This window comes from Apus apus, chromosome 3 (assembly GCF_020740795.1).
Source record: "Apus apus isolate bApuApu2 chromosome 3, bApuApu2.pri.cur, whole genome shotgun sequence".
NCBI classification, from domain to species: Eukaryota; Metazoa; Chordata; class Aves; order Apodiformes; family Apodidae; genus Apus; species Apus apus.
In genome coordinates this window covers 49,138,131-49,164,634 of record NC_067284.1, presented here as the reverse complement: position 1 = coordinate 49,164,634, position 26,504 = coordinate 49,138,131, and the positions used below count along the sequence as shown (strand labels likewise).

Below are 26,504 nucleotides of genomic sequence, written 5' to 3'. Positions count from 1 at the left end.
TGTTTAATTCAACATTATTAAGTATGAGATCACTCCTCTCCCATGCAGGGCTGTATCCGTCAAGCCAGTTTCAGGTCTTTTCTTCCCAGGGATCTTCTGCTGCAGCTGCCTCGGAAAAGCGCTTGGCTGTTTCCTGGCAGGGATGGTTTAGGGCCATCCATCAGCACACACCATCATCTCACCCCTGACTTAGCATGTGGAGGGACCGATATGCCTCTTTATTGAAGGCCATCTTAATCTTTCTTATGGAACATGGTATAAAAATGTGGGCTTAAAGCAGCTTTCAGGGGCAGGCACAAATTGCTGGCGGTAATACACCTAAATTACACAGGATAGATGGGATTTGGCTGTTGTACTTCTCTGATTGCCTCCGTTCATCGCGTGCCTTCGCCGGATTTGTTCCCAGCACTTGGCCATTGCTTGGGGAGAGAGCTGAGGGGTAACAAAACCTGTCAGCACAGTCATTTCTGTAATGTGTGTGTATATATATATATATGTGCATATATATGTAATGACTGAGGTCTGGGTGCAGAAGGAAGTGGGAGGGTGGATGGGTGTGTGCAAGGATGGATGGATGGATGAATGGATGGATGGATGGATGGATGGATGGATGGATGGATGGAGATGTGGGTGGGCACGCGGGTGGATGGTTGCATGAGTTGGGGCGTGGATGGACAGACGGGGACGGGAGCGTGGGTTGGCGCATGGGCGGGTGGATGTGCGGGCGGCTGGAGGTGCGGGAGCTGCTTGGTGCACGGACGGGTGGGCGATACGTGGGTGCGCGCGGCGGGGCGGGCTGGTGCCTGGCGGGGGCGCCAGGTGCTGCGTGGCCGGCTGGCTGCCCTGGCGGCGGCACCCGCGGGTGGATGGGTGGGTGTGTACAGGGGTGCGTGGGCTGGCGCAGGCACGGGAGTGCGCGCGGCGTGGCGGATGCTGCGGGCGGGCGGACGGACAGACAGACGGACAGAGAGGCAGACAGACACACAGACAGACGGACGGACGGACAGGCAGACAGACACACAGACAGACAGACGGACGGACAGGCAGGCAGGCAGCGCAGGCGGCGGGCCGGACGCCCCGGGCGCGCGCGGAGCTCTCCCCTCCCGCGCCGGCACGCAACCCGCCCGCGCCGCGCGCGCCGCCCCGCGCCCAGCGGCACGCGCCGGGAGTGGGCGGTGCGGTGCCGGGCCCCGCCCCGGCTGGGCGCGAGGCGGCGGAGCGCGGGAGGCGGCGGGGGAGGGGGGGGGCAGAAAGGCGGGGAGCGGCGGCGGCACCTGCGGTTCGGGCCGGGCCGAGCGGGGCCGCGGCCCGGATGTAGCCGCGGGAACATGGCGCTGGGGGCGGCGGCGTGACGGCGGCCGAGGTAGGGGCGGCGGAGCGGGGCGCGGCGCTGGGGGCGCGGGGCGGCTGCCGCCCGCCCGGGCGGAGGCTCGACCTTGCGGGGCGGCGGGAGCGGCGCTGCGCGGCGGCCGCGGTGCTGCCCGCCTGTCCTGCCGTGCCCTGCCCTGGCAGCTGGTGCCGCCTCGGCGGGGCTGGAGCGATCCCGCGGCGGCCGGGAGACAAAGGCAGGGCCCGGGCATCCCCGTCCCGGGCTGTGCGGAGCGGGCAGGGGCGCGGGGGCTGCGCGGAGCCGGGGCGGCCGGGCTCCGCTCCCGGAGCTCCTGCCCGGCGTGGGTGAGTTTGCTCTGAATACCTGGCCGGGGTTTCCCACAGCGGTGCCCGTTTCCTTTTTTTTTTTTTTTTTTTTCCCCCAAGGCATTTTGAATTTTGTCCGTTTTGTTGGTTTGTTTTGTTTTTTTCCGTACGAAGTTGCTGCCAACTTTCGGTCGATATCCTGTGCCTTTGGGTTTCATCCCGAAGCAGGTGCCCGGAGGAACGTGCAGCCGCTCCTGGGAATGCTCCCACAGGCGCCGGTGCACCTCTGCTCGCTCCTTCCTTTTTCTCTGCCTTTTTTTTCTGATGTTTGCATGTAAAGGGTTAGAAACGCCTGCAATGGATTCCGCTCTTATTTCTGAGTGCATGAAGCTCGGATCCTTGTAGCTAAAGCAAAGGAGCTGCCGAGTGATGCCGTGCCGGAATAACCCGCAGACCAGGAGAGGTGCTTTTATTCTCTTGATCGATCAGACCTTGGGAATTTCGTACCAACCCGCCAGCAGCACGCAAGCTGCCTTTCTTCTTCTTCTTTGTTACACACCAGCTCTCTCTTAACGTAAAGAAACAATGGCTCTTTTTTTTATTATTATTTTTTTCCCCTACCGAAGTATTCAGTGTTAGACCCAATGGGCTGTCATTGTCAGTAAGGATCAAATTCCCACCAACTGCAGAGGGGTGAGCAGTGGGACCACGCTGCTGGTAGCCTCTCCCTTAATCTTGTAATTTCTTTTGTATGCTTTAGCATTTGCAGATTGAGGGGAGAGGCTTGGTATGTGTGTTGAGATGGATGTCAGTGGTCTCTGCTGCCCAGACATCACCGAAGGAATCACTGCTCCCAATTTATGGCCTTTATTGTACTGTGAAACTTTAAATAATGCTGCTTAGGAGTGAAGCAGGGAGTTGTGCTCCCCTGCCCTGTGTGAGAGCCCGCGCCGATGGCTCTGAGCGTTGCTGCTGGGGACAGACCCCTTGTTGCCTGGAGGATGCATCTGGAGGGGTAAAGGGACGGCTCTGGCTGTCTGCTGGGGATAATGGTTTTGACACAGAGGGTGGGTTTGGTGTGGCTCACAGGGCTCCCTGGCCCTCCACACCCCAGGAGCAAGCTGCAGCAGCAGCTGTAGGAGCTTTTCGCTTTCAATTTGAGGCTCACAAAATGGCCCTTCACGTTGCTCGTTTCTTCCAGCTGATGTGTTGCTGTTGGTGCTGCACAGCAGTTCCCGAGATGCTGATTCCCTCATGGCAAGCAGCTGCGCTCCAGGTTTGAGGTTTGCAGGTGGGGATGGAGGGACCCAAGCAGTGCGGGGCAGGGCTTCGGCTTCCAAGCTGCTGCTGTGCTGGGTAAAGCTTTGGGAGTTCCTCACTGTGGTGTGCCTTACTGGCTGTTTCCTTGGTTTTGTTAGGATTTTGGGGTTGTAGCTCACTTCAGGTTGATGGGAAGTCTTTGTTCAGCATGCAGTTACATTTTGTGATATCAAATGTATTAATTGGAGCTGGACTGAGTAAAAACGTGGTTTGAATTGTGGGAAGGACTCGCTCTTGTTTCGAGCATGCTGAAGCTGAACTTTCTGCTTTCTCCTGCTTCATGAATTTTTACTAATGGTTTTGATCCAGGTGAAGTTGTGCTTTCTGGAAGATGTTATTTTTATCATAAGAATTTAGACCAGTCTGCCATAGTTCAGACTCCCTTTAGTGCAGAAGCTCAGAGCACTGTTACTGACTTTTGTAGGTTTTTAACCTTATCCTAAGGAAGCAAGAGTTAACCAGTCAGTGTGTGTGTGTGCTTGTTGTACAGCTGTAGCTACTGTTGAACTGTACTTAGAGGAGCTCAGAGGAATCATTTCTGTGCAGGGAACTGGTGGCACAAGGAGGAGACCAAGGTAGTCCTGTTGTGAAGAACCCCATTACAGTGAACCCCTTTGGCAACCTCCCACAGAGCCAGACCTAGTAAATCCCATTGCTCGTTGGATTCCTTCTTACTTTGGCACCCCTATTTGCTTCTCAGCATCTTTTCCTTTTTTTTTCTAGATGTCATCAATCATGAATACTCACAGTAGGTGAATATTTGGCTCTTGTTGAAATCTCAGCATCCTGATGGCTGATTCTAAAATGCAAATGCGTAATGAGTAAGGAAGGTGCTTGGGAAGCATTTAATTTCCCAACTATTATTTGTCCAAGTGACAGTTATTTTGGCAACTATTACTTTAAAAACTAATATTTGGCAAATAAAATGCTTTGCAAGAAACCTGCTCAATGGTGTCAACTCCCACTGTCGATCAGCGAGAACAAACTTCTTATGGTGCTGGTTAACAACAGCAATGAGTTTTGCCTTCCCTCTTTGGGGGTCACCTCTCACCCCAGATTCTCTCCTGAAGTAGGGGAGGCAGACTGTTCCTTTCAACATCAGTTGGGGCCTGTCATTTGACTTTAAAGCTGGGTTCAAGGAGGACTCCGCCTCATGTGGCTGAAGCTCAAGAGGTGACACTGGCACAGATCTGTCAAGGGTTCTGTGCTTTTTCAGGGAGACATAGAAGAAACGGAGCAGAAGAGCACCTGCAGCTCTGCTCCTCTTCTCTGATCACCCTCTCATTTGATGCTTAAATCCAGTTATTGCTTTGAAGCTGCTCCAATTAAGAATCTGAAGTGCTTGGTGTCTACTTGTTCAAATGCATAAATTCACTCCGGTTTTACCGGTTTATTTTGCAAAAGCAACAAACAAGTCTGTCGTGTGGCATGTGTTGAAACTGCTGATGGGTGCTTGTGGGTACCAGCAGCTGACGGGTTTCTGGCGTATGCATAAACCTCAAACAAAAAGCTCTAGTGCTAAAATACCTCCTTGGGATACTGGGCTGCTTGCATTGGTGCCTCTGACTCCTGGTGCTGTTTGGCCACCCTGGAGGTGCTTCTGGGGCTGTCTCTTGCTTTGTTTCTTGCTGAAGTCAGTGGAGTTGGTCTGTTTGGGTCTGCTGCAGGGTCTGGCCCAGTTTCCCCAGGTTTGGGTGAAAGCCAAGTGAACCTGCTGCCATCAGGGTGGGATGGTCGGTGACTGTAGCCAAGTAAAACCAGAAACACTGTGGTGGAAACTTAATGTGGTTGATACACCTCACGCTTGGAGGACATGCACTTTTTATCATCTTCCAGTTGTACTTTTTTCCCCTCATCAATTCTAGTCTATCAAACAATTCCATTTGATATTACAGTTCTCAATAGCATTTTGAAGCACGAAAGGTGTTTTATACAGCTGTTCTCTCAAAAAATGGATGGCACAGCCAACAGGGTCTCAATTCCTATGGCAGCTGCCTCCCTCAGATGTTCTCAGGTGCCTGATAAGAGTTTGTCTGTTGCTCAGTCGGAGCTTCATAGTGTTTCTGTGTTCACTCCAGATACAAAACTTGATGTTTTTGAGACAGCTTCCCCCCATTAAACTCAGCTTCAGCTGGCAGTGAAGTATGTCGGAGCACAACTGCACTGGCATTGTTCTCAAGGGAAGAGATCTGAAAAAGTGGAAAGCAACTGTGCACCAAAAAGCAGTTAGTTATGAGGCCATTTAAAGGGGAAAAAAAAATAGAGAAAATTTTAGTGTACTCTAGTGATATTTAATGTTCAGGTAACTAATTAAGCCTTTAATCCGTTAGGCCATGAAGATTCACTTGGGACTTGCTGTTAGTGCTGGTGTTTCAGCATGGTTGGCTGAACTTGGCTTGGTAGTGCCTTGGGTGGGCTGTCCCCACAACCAAGAAAGCATAATATTTTCTACCACAATGAACATTTAGCTTTGGTTTGGTTTGTTGTTGCTTTTTCCTGGGGAGAAGCAACTCAGAGGGCAGGAGTGTGATGAGGACTTTGGGTCAGAGACCTGTGCCAGCATGTGGTCCTCGCGTGGTCTGGCTGAGCCTGTTGATAGTGGCTGTCTTGCAGCCCTGGCACGAAGTGTTGACTTTGAGCCAAGTCTAGTACCTTAAAGGTTGAAGGATTATCCCTTTCTGAGTAGAGCCTGTGAGTGCTGGGATGTGAGCAGTGCATGCTCCTGTCACATATGAAGTCAGCTATTTTGCACTGTTTCCAAGAATTTCTCTGGGCCATGTAGGAGTGCTACTGCTTCTGGAAGGCGGCATCTGATGAAAGTACAAAGGTTTACGTTTCAGAGCAGAGAGAGCTTTCAATGTCTTTTGTAATCAAATCAACAAAACAAAAATGTATGAATCAAGTTTAGCTCTCCTACAGGCTGGGCTGCCATTTCCTATTTCTGACCTTTCTTCTCCCCTAAGCAAAGCTTTTATTAAAACATGAGCTGTGTATCTACATTTTTATATCTCATGAGCTACCAAAACAGGGGTCCTAGTAGAGCTGGAGGCTGTGAGGACATGAAGTAGGACATTTTCACCCTGAGAAGCTTATGGCATAAGGTGCACCCATCCTGTTGGTGCATATGCCATGTGCTAGGGTGAGGATAGATAGCCAAGCATGCAGGGGAGCAGTGGCGTGACTTGCTCGGGGTATTTGGTGATGGAGAGTGAAAGTGAAATCCCAGCTCCCGTAATTTTCCTTCTGGGTCATCCTGGCTTTGCTCTGTGCACTGGCTCTGCTGTGAAGAGTTTGCCGCTGGTGAAGGGCTCTGCCTGCAGCGGGACACGCCACTCTGGGGTCACAGGGCTGGGAGATTTGATTTTGCTGAACAAAGATGCTCTTCCCAAAATAGGTTAAGCTGAAGAACTTGAGTGCCAAAAATAGCAATAGAGATTTTCTTTTTTCCGACTGTGTTTTAGATTTGTTGTTGACTGCTGGAGGCAGCTGAAAAAGTAGGAACAGATACTGCAGCTGTAGGCGAGGGAATAGTGGAAGTAGACATACACAGTCACCTCTGATGGAGGAAAATCATGGGTATCTCTGTAGAAATGCACAGTCATGCAAAATAACCTTGTAAGTTAAAATGTACGTCACTAAAACTTTTCCCTAGCAAAAGATTCACTGTTTTTCTGGCAGTTAAGGTACCCCAGGAAGGAAAGAATGGAGAGATCCCTGGTGACAAAGGAGAGGACAAAAGAAATGCCAACCAACGAAAACTGGAACAAATAAAAGCCACAAGAGTGATGCTGGAGATAGCCCCTGTTAACCTTTTGCTGCGACATGCTCTGCTGCGTGTGAGTAATTCACTCTGCCCAGACTGGTGGCAGTAAAATCTGTGCAGCAGCTTTCCCCTCTGCCTTCGTACAGGTTGTTGAAGTGACACTTGTTAAAACTTCAGATTTCTCTCCTGGGATTCTCCATAGAAATTTTCATGCCGTTAAGTTGAACTCCAGCTTTCCCATTCGATGCACACACGGGGGGCAGAGCTGATTACTTGCAGTGCAGCTATTTAAGGCTCTGGGCTGAGCGTGGAGCTGGAAGTCAGGAGGCACCGTGGCTCTAATCCGGGCTGTGCTTCTCGCTGAGCCACCTCCAAGAAGTTATTTAACCTCTGTGTGCCACTGCTTCCCTCTGGGTAGCAGGAGGGATTATGGTAATTGCTTTTGAAAAGCACTTTCAGGTGTCTAGTTTTATTTTTTTTCCAAAGGTGAGGAACTGTCTGAGCTGAAGAGGCTTTTAGTACTTTACAGGATTATGAAAACAGTGCTTAATGCCTCATTGGGCTGTTTGGACCACATAAATAAATACATTTAAAAGCTTTTTCATGGGTCTTCTACACACTACTCACAGAAGGGCTCTTAAGATACAACCGAAGGACATAGAAATGGGATATAGCTCAAAAGTACTGTTACTGAACTCTTTATGAAATGTCAGTAAAATGTCAGAATCCTTAAGTAGTTAATTGTTTCAACCAAATCCTGCCTTCGCCACAGAAACCTGGGTTTGCATCTACTAAACTTGTCTCTACCTGGAGTATATGTACCCTAAAAGCAAGGGACTTGCTGCATTTCTCATAGTCTTTGGAAGTTACTTGGTTCTATGTTTTACAGAAAGGGTTGATTTTCTAGGCTGAAGGTGTAGGAAGATTTTCCTGAGAGCAAGGTGAGCACAAAGTAAATGTGCCCTGAGCTGTGCCTCTGTCCCCGATTTTGAAGCACGCAGGAAAGAATAATGGTACATTAATTTGTGTCTCTATTACATGCACTGAACTTTTCCAGATAGCAAAACTTCTATTTATGCTTTGTGTCACAGGGAAAAAATAATGAAAGGGCAGAAAACTCCGTGGCTGAACTGCAACTGAGATCAAAGTGTTAATGAAAACGTATCTTTGGAGCACGGTGGTGTTAGTGCAGTGGCTGGTTCAGAGTCACAATCTGTGTCATGGGTGTTCCAGCAGGGTTTGGGCAAGCAACATTACCAGGGATTTTATATTGGAAACATAAGTTTAGTGTGTTACTGGAACGTGTTCCAGTGCCAAGGCCACGGCTGTAATCTAAGCCATCGGCTGCTCTAGGAAATCTTGGCTGCTCTAGGAAATCTCTGGGTGCTCCCATGTATTATGCAGGAGCTTGAAGTGATGCAGCCTAAGTCCAGGGAATATATTGGATCTTCCTGGCATGAGTGATATCGGCCCTGTAAGCATGTGTTGAGAGAGGCCTGGCTGCCAAAATAGTTTAGTGTTGCTACAGTAGTTGCAGGTGGTGATTACCTTTTAAGTTCTTGCTCTCTGTTCTGACGTTTTTAGGACAGTAAATGAAGGATGAGAAGTAGGAAAGCAAACAAATTAGAAAAAAAATCCCATGTGTGGATGTCTGTAATTGCATTTGTGTGGCTCGGTGGAAAGAGCATCGCCCTACTGGAAGCCAGGGAGGGGTCGGCAAGGAGTAAAAGCAGTTATTGCCAATGGCCCTCAAGCCAAAATTGAGTATAGATGAGAGGGCTCAGCTTAAAGCAGAACGTCTAAAACATGCCTTAAAGACCACTCTGGGGAAACACATGCAAAACCACTTTCCTTGTATGCCACGGAGGATTTATTCCTAGAAGTGAGACGGGAGACATCTTCACTTAGATGGAGATGAGAGTCAAGTCCTCTTCCTAGGAAGCAAGAGAAATGCTTTACTGAGGGAAAGCTTTTGTTAAGGACACAAGTGTGTCCCTCATTTTTTTGTTGTGCTACAGATGGAATGCCAAAATTAGTGAAAATGCAACATCCATTCCACATCTGTGCTTTCCCTACACAGTCTCCTTGAGGATCAGCTCTCAGCACTGTCAGAATTCACATGGAGAAGATGCAGGGCTTTTTTCAAGTGCTTATGAAGTACAAGGCATGAGATAAATAATTTAAACACTGATGCAGAGCATTGCTGGCTGAAAAGTGACTTAAAATCACCTAACAGGCTAACAAAGAGTGGATTTTTTTTTCCTGTTTTGGGGGAGAGGAGTATGGAATGTGCTACCAATCAGCAGGGCTGCTTTCTAACAAGAGAAAGTTTTGCTGTAATGAACTCAAGTTAAAGCCAAGGCTTCTTTTTTCTTGGGCTATCCAGTCTGAATTTGGACATCACCAGTGCCACAGATCCCTGGGACTGCATGTAACATTAAAAACCCGATATGTTTGTGGTTCAAATTTATTACAAATTTACACTTGAAGAAGCATTTTGACTTTTTCCCCATCTTCTGGTAGGACTTGGTCCACAGTGTTTTCCTGTTGCATTTTTTTGTGCAACAACCCGATGCTGCTACTTGTGAGAGACCTTTAACTGAGGGTCAAAGAGTTTTGGGGTGATTTTGTTACATTAGTTTTGTCATATTTAGTCTAACACAACCTCTCTTCCTGTTAACTTTGCCCTTTGGTATCCCTCTCGTACTGATGGAACAGCATCTTGCTGTTTCTCTTCAATTTCCAATCTGTGTAAGAAAGAAAAATAGATAACTGTCCTGATTTAGCTAGAAAATAAATTACAACTTTTTTTTTAATTGATGTAATGGGAAGATTTACAATAATTGCTAACTGATGCTTTTTAAAGACTTTTTTTTTTTTTCAAATGTCAAGCTGTCAGTTAAGACAAAGGTGGGATAATGCAACATTCCCTTGACAAGCTCCCTTTATTATATTAGGCATCTACTTCACTCTGTAAATTTGAGCTACTCAAAATTTTCCCTCTAGTGTTTACTTTTTCCATCTTTTCTTAGTATTGCTTAAGTAGTATTAGTATATGTGCGGCGTAGTCAACTAGATGTAATAATCTTTGAAGAAAATAACTTTAAGGTATTATTAGCTTTGTAATATCATGGTATTTTTTAGCTTTTTTCTGGTCTTTCACACTATGGCTCCATGATGTGCCCACCTGCCCATGCTGAAGCCAAAAACCAGCCTTGGGTCAAGCTGTAAAATGTGCACAGTCTGGCTTTCTGGCGAGCGTGTTAAAGCCAGGCAAGTGTGAAACTCCCAATTGCACAAACATTTGTGGCCTTTATGGGCTGTTTCTCAAGACTTTTGCCTATAACATAGGGCATTTAATTTTCTCTTTATTTCCTTTTAAAGTAAATTTGGAGCGCAAATTGAAGATATCCTTGCAATCCCTTGATTCCAGAGGCATGGAGTTTTCAGAGGAACTGTTAAAACAGTGAGATTTATAATAAAAACAGAGACTGAGCTAGACTGAGCACCATCTCTCCATAGTACTGCTTGCTCTTTTCATAGTTCTGGATTGAAGGCACCATGAAACAGAATTTATCTCAACTCCAGGCACCGCTGGCTTTGCATGTAAAGCACAACAAATGCACAAAACTGGTGCAAAGCAGAACAGCCTTCCTTCCCAGACCATTCCCCCACCTCCTCCATTACTTATAGGTTGAAAACCATCGGCTCCTATGTCACCAAGATCTGGAGTCAGCATGTCTGTGGCAGGATCCACTGCTTAGGCTGGGCAGAGGATAGAAAACCACTCCAGTAATGTCCCCATTCTGCTGTAAGAGGAAATGCCAGTGCCAGCACTGAGAAAGGGCCAAGTGGGGTATTGATTTTGATGTAAATAATGCTAAAAGTTTCCATGAAGTCATAGCAAAGCACTGCAATCATAACGGCAAAAGATGAGAAAAATAAGAATAGTGAAACAAGAACCTCCCTTGGCCCACAGATAAATCAAAGCATAGCCCTTGATCTTACATTGCTCACTAGCCCAGAACATAAATCCACGGTTTTATCATTCAGCTTAAGGAGTCTTAAAATCTGGGCTATTTTGGTGGTAGTTGCAGAGATTTGCAGCCCAGGCCGAGAGAAGGCTCTAAGCCTCTGGGTCATTTGTAACTTGGTAAATAGCAAGCTTCAAATAATACTATAAAGCTATCAAATGTAATAACTAATGCATTCAGACAAGTGTTTGGGTGGGAGCCTCGCTGACAGCAAGCTTGCCAGTAATGGCCACAAGAGGCCTTGGTTTAGAAAGACTTTTTAAGAACAAGTTGAAGTCACTTTTCCTTTAGTGGAAGTCCGGTGTACATGTCCAGTTTGGTTCACATGTAACACTTTGATTTTCTGCACAGCAATGCTTTCTTCGTGGGCCCCAGAAAGGAAAGCAGCAAAAACTAGAAACGCTGAAGCGACCGACAGCTTGCTTACTTTGTCATTGTACTTTAAATACTTATGACAGCACTTCACAGTGTGCTAGTAAATGCATGATAGCATATTATGTAATGGTAATAACATTTTTAGAAGTAGGGGACTTCACTGCTGCCCTTTGCTAGTAAATCTTTGCTATCATCCATAACAAGGCCATGTAAAGGCCATGCCTCCCCTTTCCTTGTTACTCTATGGGAAATGGGAATTAGCTGTTTACTGCTGTGTGTAAACACATGTTTTTAAAAAATTATTTGTCTCTTACGCAGGCAAGGCTTTGGTTGAAGTCATAATCCTGTAAAAGGTGATGGCTCTATATTTTGCAAGTGTGCAGGAGAATGGATAGCAAGCCTGGGAGGAGGGGATTTGAACCATGAGTCTCTTGGGTTAATTAACAGTTCAAAGTAGCTTGTTGTTTTTTTTTTTTAAGAGTCATAGTGTAGTGATTACAGTTTGTACTGTACTGCTCCAGAGAAGGGAATTCTTAGGAAATTATGTGCAAAATCACTTGTGCCTGGACTGAAGATATCTGACTGGAACTGAAGTTTGGGATAGGTGTCTTAGCTTCTGGGAGCAATTACTGCAAAATTACTGCTGAAAACAGAAAGCTAATGTAGAGTTGACTTTGGGACAAGTAAGAAGTCAGCAGGAGAATATGCTGGTTTTCCAATTATATGGAAAAGATCTCAGTCCAGTGACTAAGGGGGCCATTAGTTCCTTGAGCTGTTTTAGCATAAATAGTCAAATTGAATTAAATGAGACTTCTGCACTGAAACCGAGGTGTGTGCATTAGTGCCTTAATGAGTCAAGGAGATTCACTAGAGACAGACACCACCTCTTAAGAGGCAGATGTTGGAAACCTGTGGTTAGTTATACTTCAAAATTGCAGGAAAAAAACGAAAGAGAAAGTTAAGTTAAAGCTGATTTGTACTTGGCATAAGAGCGCTGTGATCTGTCATGATGGCTTTTCTAGCAGCACTGTGTGTGCTTGGGAAGGCATTTGGGGATCTATGCCAATAAAACCCAGCCTTGGAAGCACAACGTGTGAACAAATGAGAAAATGAGTCGCTAGCATGAAGGATGAGCCAATGTGTTAGAGGCTCTGAGGCCGGGTGAGATGCTGGTCAAAGTGCAGGGCTTGAGGGCTATGCAGGACTTGGGTAAATTTTTGGCACAGTCACGGAGAGATTAAATGTACAGCTGGTACCGGATGATTTATCTGATGTACACGCATGCATGTTTACAAAAGCAGTTGCTTGATGAGCAAGACTGTTGTCTTGGTCGTTACCAAAGACATTGTGAAGATGCCAAGTGGGAAAGCAAGACCTGCCAAAATTGAGAGGTAGCAGTAGAAGTTGCTGACTTTTAATTTTGAGCCTTTGCATATACAGGCAGCTCTAATTATGAGTGCTGTTTCATACACAAGATTGAGCACAGTGCAGCAATTTTTTCTTTGTTTATTATATCTTGGTACCCACTGGTGGAAACTTCCAGCTCCTTGGCTGAGAGGAGCAGGAGTCCCCAGCCACACAGAGAAGCATGGGATCCTATGGGATGAGATAGTTAGCCAGGTGGACTTTGTGGACTGTCAGCTCTGACAGTTCAGTCTTTCCCTAATTTCACATTTCTGGAAGTTGTGCTGGAAGACCTGGTGATGTTTTAGTTCATTTGGTGCAGTCTGAAAAGCAGAAGCTGTCAGTTGCGGAATTCCCTAAGCTTTGCTCTCCCTCTTACATTTCTCTTTTCTAAGAAAGCATGGACTGTTTCTGAATTTTGCTGCTTTATATAGGCTCTTGGTCCTCCCCCCTTCACCACTCGCTGCCTCTTCTCCTCTGCTCCAGTTACTAAAATCTCCTCTCCCTGATGCATCATCTTCATCAGCCATGCTCTCATCATCCACAGGCTGAAAGCAGAGCAGAGCTTGCTCAAAGAAGCAAAACCAACCCCAAACCCTCCTTAAGTTTTCAAGTGGCTAGAAGTCATTTGCCAATCAAAGCTGATGTGCCAGAGTCTCTTCTGCTCTTTTTTTCCTCCATCCTTTATCTGCACCACTGAGTACCCTGGTGGATAAATACCAGCTGCGAAATTCCTGTAGGCAGGGTGGAAGGTGCCTTCAGGAATACTGGAAGCACTTTGGAAGGGAGGAAAGAAATATGAGAGCAAGGAATTTTGGAAAGATAGGTGAAACAGGAGGAGGAAAAATGCATGGTAACAAAACCCAGCTGAATCGGCTGGTGAGAAATAGTAATTTTTAGTCATGAGTTTCGGGAGTATTATGAACAGCTCTTTCATAGAGAAAGTTTGCAAGTGAGATCCTGGAGGTTTTCAAGCCACATCTGGACAAAGCCCTGAGCAAGCTGCCCTGGTCCTGCTCCAAATGAGGGGTGTGGGGGCCACTCCAGTCAGGGTGAGTCTGTGGCATTGGTTAGTGTTTAGAGGGAGGGTTAAAAACAAAAATATTTGAGGCAATTCCAAATAGAGACACTAGGAGTGATACGGCAAATTTGTTTTAATGTGATAAGGGCTTAATCATGATGTTGACTCTACTGAAGGCTTCCCGCTCCAGCAAGGGAGTTGATCTAGATGAATGCATTTGTTTTCCTGCTTCCCGTTTCCAGTGTTCATACATACTGGAGTAGCTTAAAAGCATGTAGCAAGGAAGAAACAAAAGAAAGGGGACAAATTAAATGGCTGCTGCCAGACTAATTATTACATCTTATTTCAACTCATATTTATAAACCTACGACTTTGAATGGGAATGTTCAGAATTATCTTTGCAATGACCATCTTTCCATCTAATTTAAAGTCATTCAACTTCACAAGAAGCAATTATGCTCTGCACTAACAAATGAAAAGATATGGCAACATCAGAAAAACTGATTATTCAAGCATCTTTCTTACATAAAATAGCTTACTAATCTCACAGTTTCAGTCTTTGAGTGCTATTGCAAATATATTCCTGCCAAATAACTTCATTTTGGGTATGCTGTCAGCCTGCTTCTCATCCCTGATTGCTCTCTGTCGCAGTGATGGTTTGGCAGCTCAGAAATTATTTTGTCCTTTGTCTCTGGGGCTCTTCCTGCACTCACTGCTGGTTTTATCCTCCTGTGACCAATGAAAGTGAGCTGCATGGAATGAGATTTGTGTTCTGCTTCGAAATAAAAGGAAGTCTCTATAGTTGCTGTTCTGGTGCTCATTTGCAGGTATCTTGGTTTACTGGCATGGAGGTATTGATGTATCCTGATCCAAAAGTTAAGAAAGAAGGGGAGAACTTTCTTAACAAAAACACAAAAAGAAAGCAAACAAACAAAAAAAAAGAAAAAAAACAACCTAATTTGCAGGTTTTATATTTTCATGTTAAGTTCTGCAAGTATTAAGGTTGTGGTTTTCTGAGGATCATCTGTTCAGGATACATTTAAGCAAATGGAGTATTCAGAATTCTACATAAAATTAAGGGGGAGGAGGGAGTGGTTGCACATTTTGAATGCGAACATTTAAAAGAGATGCAGCCTGCTAGGAAGCATCACATTCAATTGCATGGCTTTTTAAAAGAAAAGAACATCCATTTTTACTCAAGTCTACAACACAAAAGATTAGGAGTTAAGAGACATTTTTCGCCCACTTTGAAAGTAAATGTATTTTAAATTTAATTCTTCTGTGCAGCTGCTGCTTTCTCTCTCTGGAAAGCCTTTCTCATGCTTTGAGCAGTGTAAAGATGTGGGCTGTGTCCTAATCCAGTTTAAGGTGCCAAACTTCCTTTCCCTTCATGGGTTTTTTCCCTCACTAGCACCTTCTAGAGAAATGTAGGACCATTTTATTTCAACATACCACTGGTTTGGGGAGATCTGTTGGAGATGCATCATCTTAACAATTACTTGTGCAGGGAAAAGTATGAATGTGAAGGTTTTGTCTTATTTTAGAATAGTTATATCAATGTAAGATGGCATGGAATGAGTGGATTTCTTTTTTTCTCCTACAGTACAAGTATTTAGTAGTGCCTACATTTAAAAATGAGCCAAAACAAAGTAGGACCTGTGAAAGAGGCTTGTGGCACTGATGGTGCTGCTGGAGCACCCTGGAGTGGTGTTGACAGGGCAACGCCCTCTTAGCTGCTCATCACGGATGGGTAGTTGTTGGAGATAGTGCTACAGCTACCATGTATTTAGGACTGGAAAACCAACCTGCAGGATGGGTTAATCTGAAGGTGCTGTTAAGTCATGTACACCAAAAATCTAGGGAGTCTACTGTTGCATGAGCCTTCTTACCACCCACAGACCACAGGAGGAATTACTGAAGGCCTGAAACAGCAAGTATCGGCACTGGGATAGTTTGGCTGGAATAGCTGCAGGATTTTGTTGTCTCATCACCCTTCTTGTCCTGATCCAATCTGCTTAAGGGACTTCCTTCTCCCATTTCTTCCTGCTGTCCTTTGAGAGAAGTGCTTTTCTAAGGAAAGCCCTGGGAACAGCCTTCTTTCCTGTTCCTCTTCCTTCATGAGAGTATATTTTGTAGATTGAGTTGGCTGATCTTAAGCTCATTAATGCCCTCTTACCATTCTGAATACATCAGCTGTGCCCATAATAAGCAATCTGAAGCGATTATTCTCTATAAGTGATGTTCCTTTTTTAATTATTATTATTTTTATACAGCCAGCACTGCAGTCTGAGTAACTTATTTTCCAATAGTAACTCACTTTTAGTGACTTATTAAGGTTTGTCCAAGTCGCAGATTCCCAGCGGATGTTCTGAGCTTGTTTCTTACTTAAAAACGTCATCTAAATTCAAATCAGGAATTAACATAGTTCTGCAAATGACATTCACCCCTCTGCAGAAGGACCAGCATTAATCCTGTGCACTGCAGCAATGGCATTTCAAGCCTTGTTTGAGGGTTTTAGTGGGGCCTTAAATGAGCCTTAGACAAAGCACAGACCTCTACAAAAGGTAGGAGTAACACGGCCTCACTTTGGACACCAACCTTAAATGTGTGTCAGAGGGGCTGTGTTAGGACGCATGTTCCCTTAATAGCCAGGAGAGAAGACAGTGCTCCACAAAACCTTCCTGGGTCTCTTGGCACTGGGCTTAGTAGCTGCAGACAGTGTCTTCCTATAATCCTGTTCCTAACTCTTTGCCCCACTGCTGGAATCCCTGCCTTTGCTGGGAGAGGGATCAGGTCTCTGTTTCACAGCCATAAGGGAACTGACATGGTGCTGGCAAAATCATAGAATGCCACATTGGAAGGGACCTTAACGATCATCTAGTCCAGCCTTTCTAGGTAATAATATAGTTCAATGAGATGCCCAGCACCCTGTCAAGCTGAGTCCTAAAATTGTCCAATGTAGGGGAATCCACCACTTCCTTGGAGAGATTATTCCACCAGCTAAATGTTCTTACAGCAAAAAATTTTCTTTGAGCTCTCCCCAGGTGTAGCTTGCACCCATTACCCCTTGTCTTTTCCATGTGTCTTCTTGTAAAAAGGGAATCTCCATCTTCTTGTAAGTCACCATTTATGTACTGGTAGGCAGGGACTTTAAACTCCTATCGAAAGTCAGTTCAGGTTGGTCTGGTTCCTGTAGGGCTCTCTGGAACTCCCCACATTGATATATTATTTTCTTTGCCTCTTTACTGGTTGTCATCAGCAATGCATGTTTGCATTGTTAGGGCTCCCACAAAGCCTTTTGCACTGAATGAGTTGGAGACCATACATCCCTCCCATGCCTCTGTAGGGTGGAGCATGCTTTCGACATACAAGTTACAGAATGAGGCTTGGAATAGAAGAGGATACACTCACTTCTCCAGCATCCCGCTGCTCAGAAAAATATAAACCCAAAGCAGATGTGTCATTACATCATTTTGAATCATTGCGAACATTGCAGGAGTTCAGTACAAGCATCCATAGCTTTAAACCACCTCTGCAAACTGCTCTGTATCTCTGTAATAAAATTTGCATCGACTACACTGGGTAAACTGTTTTACTGTTAGCTGATAGCCACCTACCTTTTAAAGTTGAGATTTACTGGGGAAGGAGAGAAGTACATTTCAGTGCGTTGGGAGAGCTCGCCAGAAAACTGATGTGATTTCTTGGTCCTTGTAGAGCTGCTGCCCAACATGGGAAAGATTCTCTCTTTCATTCAGAAACCAGGTAGGGGAAGCTGTCTAGTATCTGAGATTAAAGCATGTGATTATTTAGTCACCAGTTAGTGATAATGAGCCAAGTATTTGGCTAAATGAGCTCTTAAAATTAATCTCTAAACACAGATCCTGGTGCTGCACTGCTGAAACAGAATGCAAAGTGTATCCCTGCCCTTCTCAAGCAAGGCTCACTGGGCCGGTGGTCTGGGTTTTTTTTACCAAAGTACCAAGCAACGTGTATCCAGGTCAGGGGAGGATGGAGATCCAAGTGTTTAACTCATAACTATTATTCCTCGTGCTTTACTGAGCTTTTGCAGCATAAGTACATTCTCCTTTAACTGTTGGAATTCTGAGAACAGCTTGACAGAAGAGCTGCTATGCAGTTCTGTTTTCCTTTGGTAGCTATTTTTATTTTACCTGAATTGGTACTTATCAAAGAGCATGGCTATTGCTTGAAATAAACATGTTTAAAGATTAATAAGTAGCCTAAGAGATGCTCTCTTTGACTCTGTGTTGGGAAAACATTGTCTGTTTCTTGCAGGAGAAAAAAAGGTAGCGAAAATGTTTTTTGCCTCATGTGTTTTAATATCCCTCAACACTTATTTTGCAAGTGGGAAAGCAAAGAAGGGAAATTGCTGTAATCAACTGCCCATGACGTTGCCTTGACAAAAGCCCAGCCAAGCTAACAAAGCACAAGCTGGTTCCTAACAGCAGCAAAGAGGTTTGTGGGGGTGCACTTGGGTCTGCCCCATGTCTGTCCAAAGGAACATTCAGGGCTGCCAGGATTCTGGTGGCACCAAAAGCAACACCCTGTACCTCTCCAGCCATGCTTAGTGCTACATTAAGACAATTAAGAACACATATTTGTTTATTATAATTTCAACTGTTGAAAGACTCAAAATCGAAACATAATGATGCTACCAATATTTTCAAATTACTTAGAAACTTACTTTTGAAAGGAAGCTTTATTCCAGTTTTATACAGCTGAGCATGTTACAGTGCATATCATGCTCCTCCCTTTCCATGTGAGTTGCTGGGTTCATCACTTCATGTAGAGTCAGAAAGTCAATCCACAAGGGACTCTTGAATAATTTTCTTTCTCTGGCATTTTGTGAGCTGCTCTGTTCCACCCGCTCATCTCAGCTCAGGGCACACTGACTACAGACACATGATGTCCAGGCTTCACATGGTATCTTCAAGAAATTAAGCATTTGCTGCTCTATTTGATAACATGTTTGAGAGTTTAATGATTCATAGTATAAAAATGCTTTCCTTGTTTGCTCTTTCTTGCCTTCAGCTTCCAGCAAGCGATTCCTTTTATTCCTTATTGCAGAGGTGGTAAAGCCCTTTTCTTATGCTGTATTTTCTTTGTGAAGGGATTTTTATGCTCTCATCAAGTTACCTTTCAGTCTTCTTTAGATGAGCTGAACATGAAGATGAGCTCAACATCAAGTGCTTGAAGCACTGGATTGTGCTTCAAGTTTCTCGTTTTAAGACATTTTTCTCCCATCCAGTAATTTTTACAGCTGTCTTCCATCTTCTGTCCAGTTTTTCAATGTCCTCTTGCCAGGTTTGACCCCAAAGCTGATCAAGGATCCATCTCATCAACTGCAACATGGGAGGGGAGGGGGAGAATTTGCCTCCCAGCTTGGACATCTTGCATTTCCATTTAATATCAACATGACTTTGGTGGAATATGCCCTGTAACATGGGGAGATTGCTCTGGTCCCTTGAATATTTTTACAGTCATTTTGTTACCAACTACTGTGGCCAGTTCTGTAGGTACCTCCTTGTGATACCCAGTAGTTGACTCTTTTCATTGCTTTTTCAGTGATTAAAAGAAGAAAAAAGTTGGACAGTGCAGAACTGTTCCATAGAAAGATGAGTTACTAACTTAATAAATGCAGGTATTCCCAACGCTTTCTTATTTGCTGGTTTTCTGGTTTGGCAGCTAAGCTAAAGTTCAATTAAGTGTCTCTTCCCTTGCTGCAGCCATTTGTTATTTTACTTTTCAATTGTCAGATTCAATTAAGGGCAAGTTTATGCTTTCATTGGAAAAGGGCAGCAGCTATAGAAAACCCAGCGACCTGAGCTGTCTGATGAGGGATTTTGTGTTTTCAGCAGGATGTCTTCAGTGGTTTTGGCAGTAACTGCAAAGAGGTATTTGCTCATCTTAACATATGGGGAGTTAAGTGGTCATGTTTTTACACTTTGCAGCCAAGCTGCAAACCTGGAGGACAGAACTGAACATCTTCCACCTGAGCAGTGCTGGAAACTTGCTTTCTAGGCAGCCTGCAGAAACTTTAGTTTGCACAAACTGCCTTGCCCCAAAGCCATGGAAAAAAGCACAACCTTTCCAGGGAACCCAAACATGCAGGTGGGGTTTGGGAGTTAGTTTTGTGTGTTTTAATTTCACTACAACCCAGAAACAACACTCCTTCAAAATCTCATTTGTCATTGTTTTCCTGTCTCTAGGAGGTGGGGAAAAAAAAAAAGGGCCTGTTTGGCATTCATACATCAAAGGACTTCATGCATAGAGGCTGTGAGGTGTTTTAGTCCCATGGGTCCCATAAAAGTACACCAAACAGGCATTGGGATCAGCACGTCAGTCATGTGCAAACTAAGTAACAAATGTTGCTTGAAGTCAGCTGAAGGCTGCCCAGAGAAGTTATGGAGTCTCCTTCATTGGAGACATTCAAAACCCTCCTGGACACATTCCTGTGTGATGTGCTCTGGGTGATCCTGCTCTGGCAGGGGGGTTGGACTAGATGATCTTTCGAGGTGCCTTCCTACCCCTAAGATTCTGTGAAGTCACTTCCCAGCCAGGGGCTAGGACATGTGTTGACCTGCTGCACGTCTTGTGCCTGGCTTCACAGAAGGAGACTTCTTGCATAAAATGTTCTCAGGCTGTCACATTTTCTGCTAGATAACCTGGTTGTGATTCCTTACAACCCTTTGCAGTAAACTTTGAGCTTTTCATTAGTCTCAGAGCAGATGCTCTTCTCTTGCTGTCTCATCCCCTCTTTCCCTCCAGCTAACAGTAAAAGGTATTTTTAAGTACCTTTAAACATAAATCTGGGAGGCTGAGGGACTTAGAAGCCAGCTGGGAGGATGAATTTGTCATTACTGGAGTAAAATATGTATTTGGGGAGTTTTCATGTGTTTTTTTTTCCCAATGTTGCCATTTCTAGTGGACCAGCAGATGGAACTGCCCACGAGGCCATATTTATCCCTGCAAAACCAGCTGCTGTGAAACACTGGGGTGAGAATTGTGTCGACTCTTGTGCTTTGGAGAAGCTTATTATTGTAATAATAATGCCCCTCCATTTGGCCTAGCGGTGTTTTCCAAATTGATATTCGTTCTTGAGGTTGTTTATAACTCCTGCTTTGCTAATTTAGGCCAAAGTAATTATGTAAGGTACAGCTACAAGTTTGTATTCCTTCCTCAGAAAAAAAAAAAAAGGATCAGAGCAATTTTGGGGCAAAATGTGGTTTTTAAGATATTTCACTATAGGACATCTACTGGCATCCAGTGGCATTTGAGGAACTAAAGGCTGTTCCTGACTGGTGTGGATGTGATGCCATACTCTGGTTTCCCCATAAAAGCACAAATGTGGTCATTAAAGTGAGCAACAGTAGTCTTTTAGGCATCTGTCACTGATCCTGAGAGGCCTTGGGAAGGCAACTGCCAAAAAACATGGGGATGCAAGCGCTGCAAACAAAATACAGCTTTTTTTATATTTAGGATGCAGAAATGCAAAACAGCAGCACCAATGGGAATGCTGTGCAGGTAGGAGAAGAATAGGTTAATAAGAATAAAAAAAATTTTTTTTTGAAGGCTAATGAGGCAGCAGCAGGGAGAATGTGAAGGGCTGGATGAAGCCAAAGGCACCACAGGTATCCCAGAGCCATCTGAGTCGGTGGCCAAGTGGGTGCTGCACAGTGATCCTGCAAACCCTGTACTTGCTGGGAAACCCTTTGGAAATGAATAATTAATACAGAAATAAAGTTATACATACATGTAACTGCTGTATTTATCTTCCTACTGTCCTGTTAATGTCTGGTAACTATCAGCCCAGGAGGGCTGTAATAATTATGGCCTCACTGACTCAGGTAGTAAAAAATAAGTTCCATTGAGATGAGCTTATATGTGCCTTTGTGGAAGTGTTATCCCTATTTCAAGTATGTACCAGCAAGGAAAAGGGACTTGCTTGGAGTCCAGCTTTCCCCAAAAGCAAAAAACTCTGAAAATAGTTCTTTTTCCTAAGCAGTGTCTTCCTTGGCAGCCCAAAGGCACACAGAGCTCATGAGGAGTGCTCACTTGACCTGGCATCTACTAAACTTTTTCCCAACTTAATATCTTTGGTTTGGATTTGTTTTGTTTTTCCCAGAGGGAAGCTTCAAAATAGAATTTTTTGGCAGAATTTGCATTGGTTCTGTCAATAGACAGAATAGACAATATAGACCCATCCCCCATCTCTGTATCAGAGCTGATGCTGGGGCTGGTGACTGCTGAAGTCTTCAGTAAATGCTTAGATATTGACTTTCTCTGTTACGTGGAGTTGTGCTGTCTTGTTTCCTAGGAGCAAAACATGATTTGTGCACTAATAGACTATCCTGTTTAGACAAATTAGATCTTTTTAATACCATTCTTATTAATTGGTTTTGACTGCACTCTGTTAATTACAGCAAGGTTAGGGACATTGTAATTGTAGAGAATTGTTCTCTAATTTGGGGAACAGAGACAATGCTCAGTGCCCAGCTTCCAGTGCGAGTTGGTAATCTCTGTAGTTAAATGTGGTACTTAAACTATTAACATAATCTTGGGGTGGTTGTAGCTATGTGAATAACCGGGTGGGAAGGAGTCGTAATGCAGTATAAAAATAGCACCAGAGAGTGCAACGTTGTTTTTAAAAACAAACTAAAAGCAAAAGGGGAGGTGAAGAGAGGATGTCAATGCTGCTGCATCCCAGAGCTGGCATGGATGGTTATCGTGGCTTGCTTTGAGTACAGGTGGAGACTTGGTATTTTCATCGTCAAGCACAGTGCAGCAGTCCCAGTTCTCCCAGTGGAAATCTGAAGTTTATTGCCTGTTTAAAGTGGCTGGGAAATCATTGAAGGCTTTGAGAAAGACCTTCCAGGGCTCATCAGGCGCTGCCTCTGGGATACATCTCCCAGATCCCTGCTTTGGTCCTCAGCAGGAGCAGCCTCCATGCTGGGCAAGATCCTCTATTTACCTTCATTTGATTCCATTGCTCTCATTTCCTTCCCTCCATGCCATAAGGAAGAAGAGAGCAGAGAGCCTTCTCATGGTCCATTGCTGAGAAGACCCAAACCTACTGTAGAGATAGGGAGTCCTCGCAGGACAGCTGATCTGAGTCTGGTGGAAGGGACTCTGCCACCCACATGGGCTGGGGTAAATGGTGCACATCAGTACATTGACTTCCCAGAGCTTGTCTGTATTATGCTGTGTTTTAAAATCTCTCTGGTACTACTAAATCAATACCCCTATAGTGCCTGAAGGATGCATAGTGCTGGCAGTGTGACAGAGTGCCTTTCTCTTCACTGCACACATGATAGAATCACAGAATGGTTTGTGTTGGAAGGGACCTTAAAGATCATCTAGTTCCAACTTACCCGCACAGACAGGGACACCTCCCACTAGACCAGGTTGCTCTAAGTGCCATCCAACCTGGCCTTGAACACTTCTGGGAAGGGACATCCACAACTTCCCTGGGCAACCTGTCTCACCACCCTCACAGTAAGAAACTTCTAGCTTAAATCTAACCTCTTCGAGTTTAAAGCCATTGCTACCACTCCATGTCATTATAAAAAGTCCTTCTCCAGCTTTCCTGTAGCCCCTTTGTGTACTGGAAGGCTGCTATAAGGTGTCGCTGGAGCCTTTTTTGCTCTCCAAGTTGAACAGCCCCAACTCTCTCAGCCTGTCTCTGGAGCAGAGGTGCTCCAGCCTTTGGATCATCTTTTGTGGCCCTCTGTACACACTTCAGGAGCTCCGTGTCCTTCCTGGTTGGGGATCCAAAACTGGACACAGTACTCAAGGTGGGGTCTCAGCATCTCCAACATGTTGAGTGTCCTTTTGAGCCTTCTGTCAACCCATAGGATCTTCTTGACTACAGAGTCACGTTTCACAATTTTTCAAAATAGTTTTTCCACCATTGACCAGCTTTAAACCTGCTTGATTGGGAGCACGTGAGCTGATGAGATCTCCACCAGCTGAGGCCAACACCTTAACCCACAGCTTAAATTGTACAATATTTGTGTTCCCATTAAAGCTGTCTGTCTTATTTATTTTAATTTTTGCTTTATTTTTTCCTGAGTTTATTTGTTATTGCACAAACAGAGGCAGTGATCCCCTTATCTGCTTGTGTGTCTTGAAACCATCTAAATATACCATATCATGGCACTTCAGAAAGTCAAACCTCTTTTTAGCCCGACTTCCTAAGGAGGTTTATCTGATCATGCTCTGTTTATATCTTCATCCCTCCCTTGGAGAACTTTTGAACCTGTGGGCCCGGATCAGTCAAGTTTATCAACTGAACGTGTTGCTGGTAATAAGGCTGCAAGTGGTTTTTTGGACTAGACAAAGCGGTGAAGTTGAAGACAGCTGTGTCAGCTCCTGGCTGATCAGATATGAAGTCTTACAGACACCCAGCCATGCACTAGCCTTGGGATTTGCTTTTTATGCAGGGCCAGTCTCTGCAGAGGTGCCTCAGCACTGCTGGGGCTCCTGGTGCTTCCCTAGTCCTGCTTTTGTGGAGCTTGGCCTGGCAAGAGGCTGTTTGACTGCTAATTGCAACTACAAGTAGAGACATTGTGACAACAAACAGACTTGCTGCAATGTTACAAAAATCAGCAATATTTAGAAGAAACAGAGCAAAACATGCAGTCTATTTTTTGCATTGGACACAAACAAGGAAGATGGTGAGGGACACAGTAATTTGTTTTTCTTCAAAGCTCTGTGTCTTGAAATGAAGTGATGCAGAATCTCAGGTTTCTGGTTTACCCCATAATTTTCCCACACTTGTGTGTGGCACCAGAGGAAATGTTGAAGCTGACCCCCCAGGTTCAGAGATGAGAAACCTGATAAAAGCTGCATGTAGTCATGGATGACTGTGTATGCAGACATATCTGTGTATTTATATGTTTATATATGTATACCCTTGTGTGTGTGTATATATATACACATAGGTGGGCAGTAGTGTATATTTTGAGCCATTCTAATGGCAGATGGAGATTCGTTATTTTTATTTTTTAGCTTGAGAATACAGTGGTAGGAAAAAACTTTTGTGGAGTTTCATCCTGGGGGGCAGGCAGGTGAGTTTGGAGAACCCTACAGGTGAATTAGACCTGACTGAGATCCTAAACCCCTGAGCTTGTTTGGGCTTTGCACCTTTTTCCTGCAGACAAATGAGTGATTCAGTGCATGAACTGAAGTCTCTCAGCAACAACCTCAATAAATTAAATCCTTCTCAGGGGATGAGAGATAATTAAAAAAGAGGCTTAGTTTCCCCCTGCTGTGTGTCTGTCAGCTCCCCGCAGAGAGGGTGGGAAGCGTCTCCATAACCCCATGGGGAGGGACCAAATGGGCAGAGGATTGCATCCATGAGGGCAAGGGGAATAGGGAATGACCATACTGTTAATTTTTTATTTTAGCTTAGTTTTAGAATTACTCCTGTTCGGTACAAGGAGTTAGGCTTTGCTTTCCTTCAGTCTGGGAAGGAACCCCCCAGCCTTCCTGCATGGAGTTTTGAGGCACAGTTATTTAAGAGGACGAGATTGTGCTGCAGGCTGCTGAGGATGCTAAATCCATTTCTACTCAAAAAATTATTGCATTGGAGACCAGAAGGTGGAGTTGAAAATGCTTATCCACTAATCTCAAAAAACTCTCTTTTCCTTTTTTCTTAAGTTATTATCTTAAATTTATACCCATGTCTTACGGTTTTGATGAGAATAAGCTCTGTTTCATTTCAGCATTTGATGTGACAAAGGTTGTCTAATTCCAGTGCTTAATTGTAAGGATACTGCAGAAAAGAATGCCAATTAATCTTTAGTAAGTTTCGCGGCAGTGGGGCTCAAATTTTTTATCCCTAATTTCTAGGTCGTGGCAATGAGCCCATATAAATGCAATGTTTTCTGGCAATTTAAATACCTACTTTTCTTAGGAATAATTAGAATATCCTAAAAGAAATCACATCTAAGATCAGCAAAAAGGCAACAAGCAAAACTCTGAAGTGCCTTGATTCTTTTGAATCTCCTCTTATTTTTAGCCTTTTATATACTTTGGGATCTTTGAGCAAAGAGATGTGGCTCCTTTTGTGTGCTTCTCTGATACATTTTGACCTACCTCTTTAAGGTGACCTGTCTTCATAGTAGTCATCAAGGACATGCACGACTCATCAGAATGTCATTTAGGAGGAAGGCTGCTGAAAAGATTCTCCAGCAAAGCCTTTATAGTTTTTTATTATTTTTTTAATGCCTTTTGTTGTGTGCTATCATACTGTATCCTTGGCTTCCAAAAAATTTTCTTCCTTGCAGCATGAATCGTATTTCCAGACTTTACTCTTCAACCTTCACAAAACTAATTAAAAAATAAAAATTTCCCAAGTTAGATGTTTTTCTGCTTGGAAAATCTTTGAAGCTTGAATTCCCACTGCCTTGATTTTCCTGCATGTCTCCTGATAGTGTTTTGTTTGGGTGGACTCGGGTCTTCCAATAGTCTGTTTTCTTAGTGACATGTATGCCAGACTTCAGTTCTTTAATGACCATGTTATTGACTCTGGGACCTTTTGGGCTGGCTTTCTCATTCTTCTCATATGGTTTATTATTTTTGGCCTATTAACTCTGATAGATGGTTAGATTTAATTATATTAAGTTGAACTTGATTATTTAACCTTAATTAAGCCACTGCAGGTCTCCATTCTTCAAATCTCTTGAGAAAGAGTTATAATATTCCTTTTTCCGTGTAACCTACATTAGAAGTATCAGCTAAACTTTTAAAAACTGCATAAGAGAGGTAGATCACATGGATTTTTTTGAGGTAAATATTGCTAAGGAGTGATATTTGAGCTTGAGGTGGTGGAGACATGGACCATCTTAAACACTGGGCTGTGCTTTGCCATAATGAAAGCTTGTAAATGAGGTGGGGTTTTTTTTCTTCTTTTTTCTTCTTTCTGTTTTTT

At 44.3% G+C, this 26,504-nt stretch overlaps 1 protein-coding gene across 7 annotated transcripts in view; it reads left to right on the top strand.

Annotated features, from left to right (window-relative positions):
* The window catches only part of PAK5 (p21 (RAC1) activated kinase 5), a 210,015-nt gene that overhangs the window by 117,332 nt on the left and 66,179 nt on the right, over positions 1 to 26,504 (top strand). Inside the window, exon 1 of one of the 7 annotated variants that reach the window (XM_051614190.1) lies at positions 1,359 to 1,363. The exons of 4 other annotated variants lie outside the window; for them this stretch is intronic. Coding sequence is in view for 1 of the 3 variants with exons in the window: in XM_051614182.1 (XP_051470142.1) it covers positions 2,065 to 2,098 (34 nt within the window). In the remaining 2 variants the exon portion in view is untranslated. Of the gene's footprint in view, positions 1 to 1,358; positions 1,364 to 1,714; positions 2,210 to 26,504 lie in introns of those variants that run through there. 2 more of the 7 variants (XM_051614182.1, XM_051614185.1) reach the window with 2 other exon arrangements.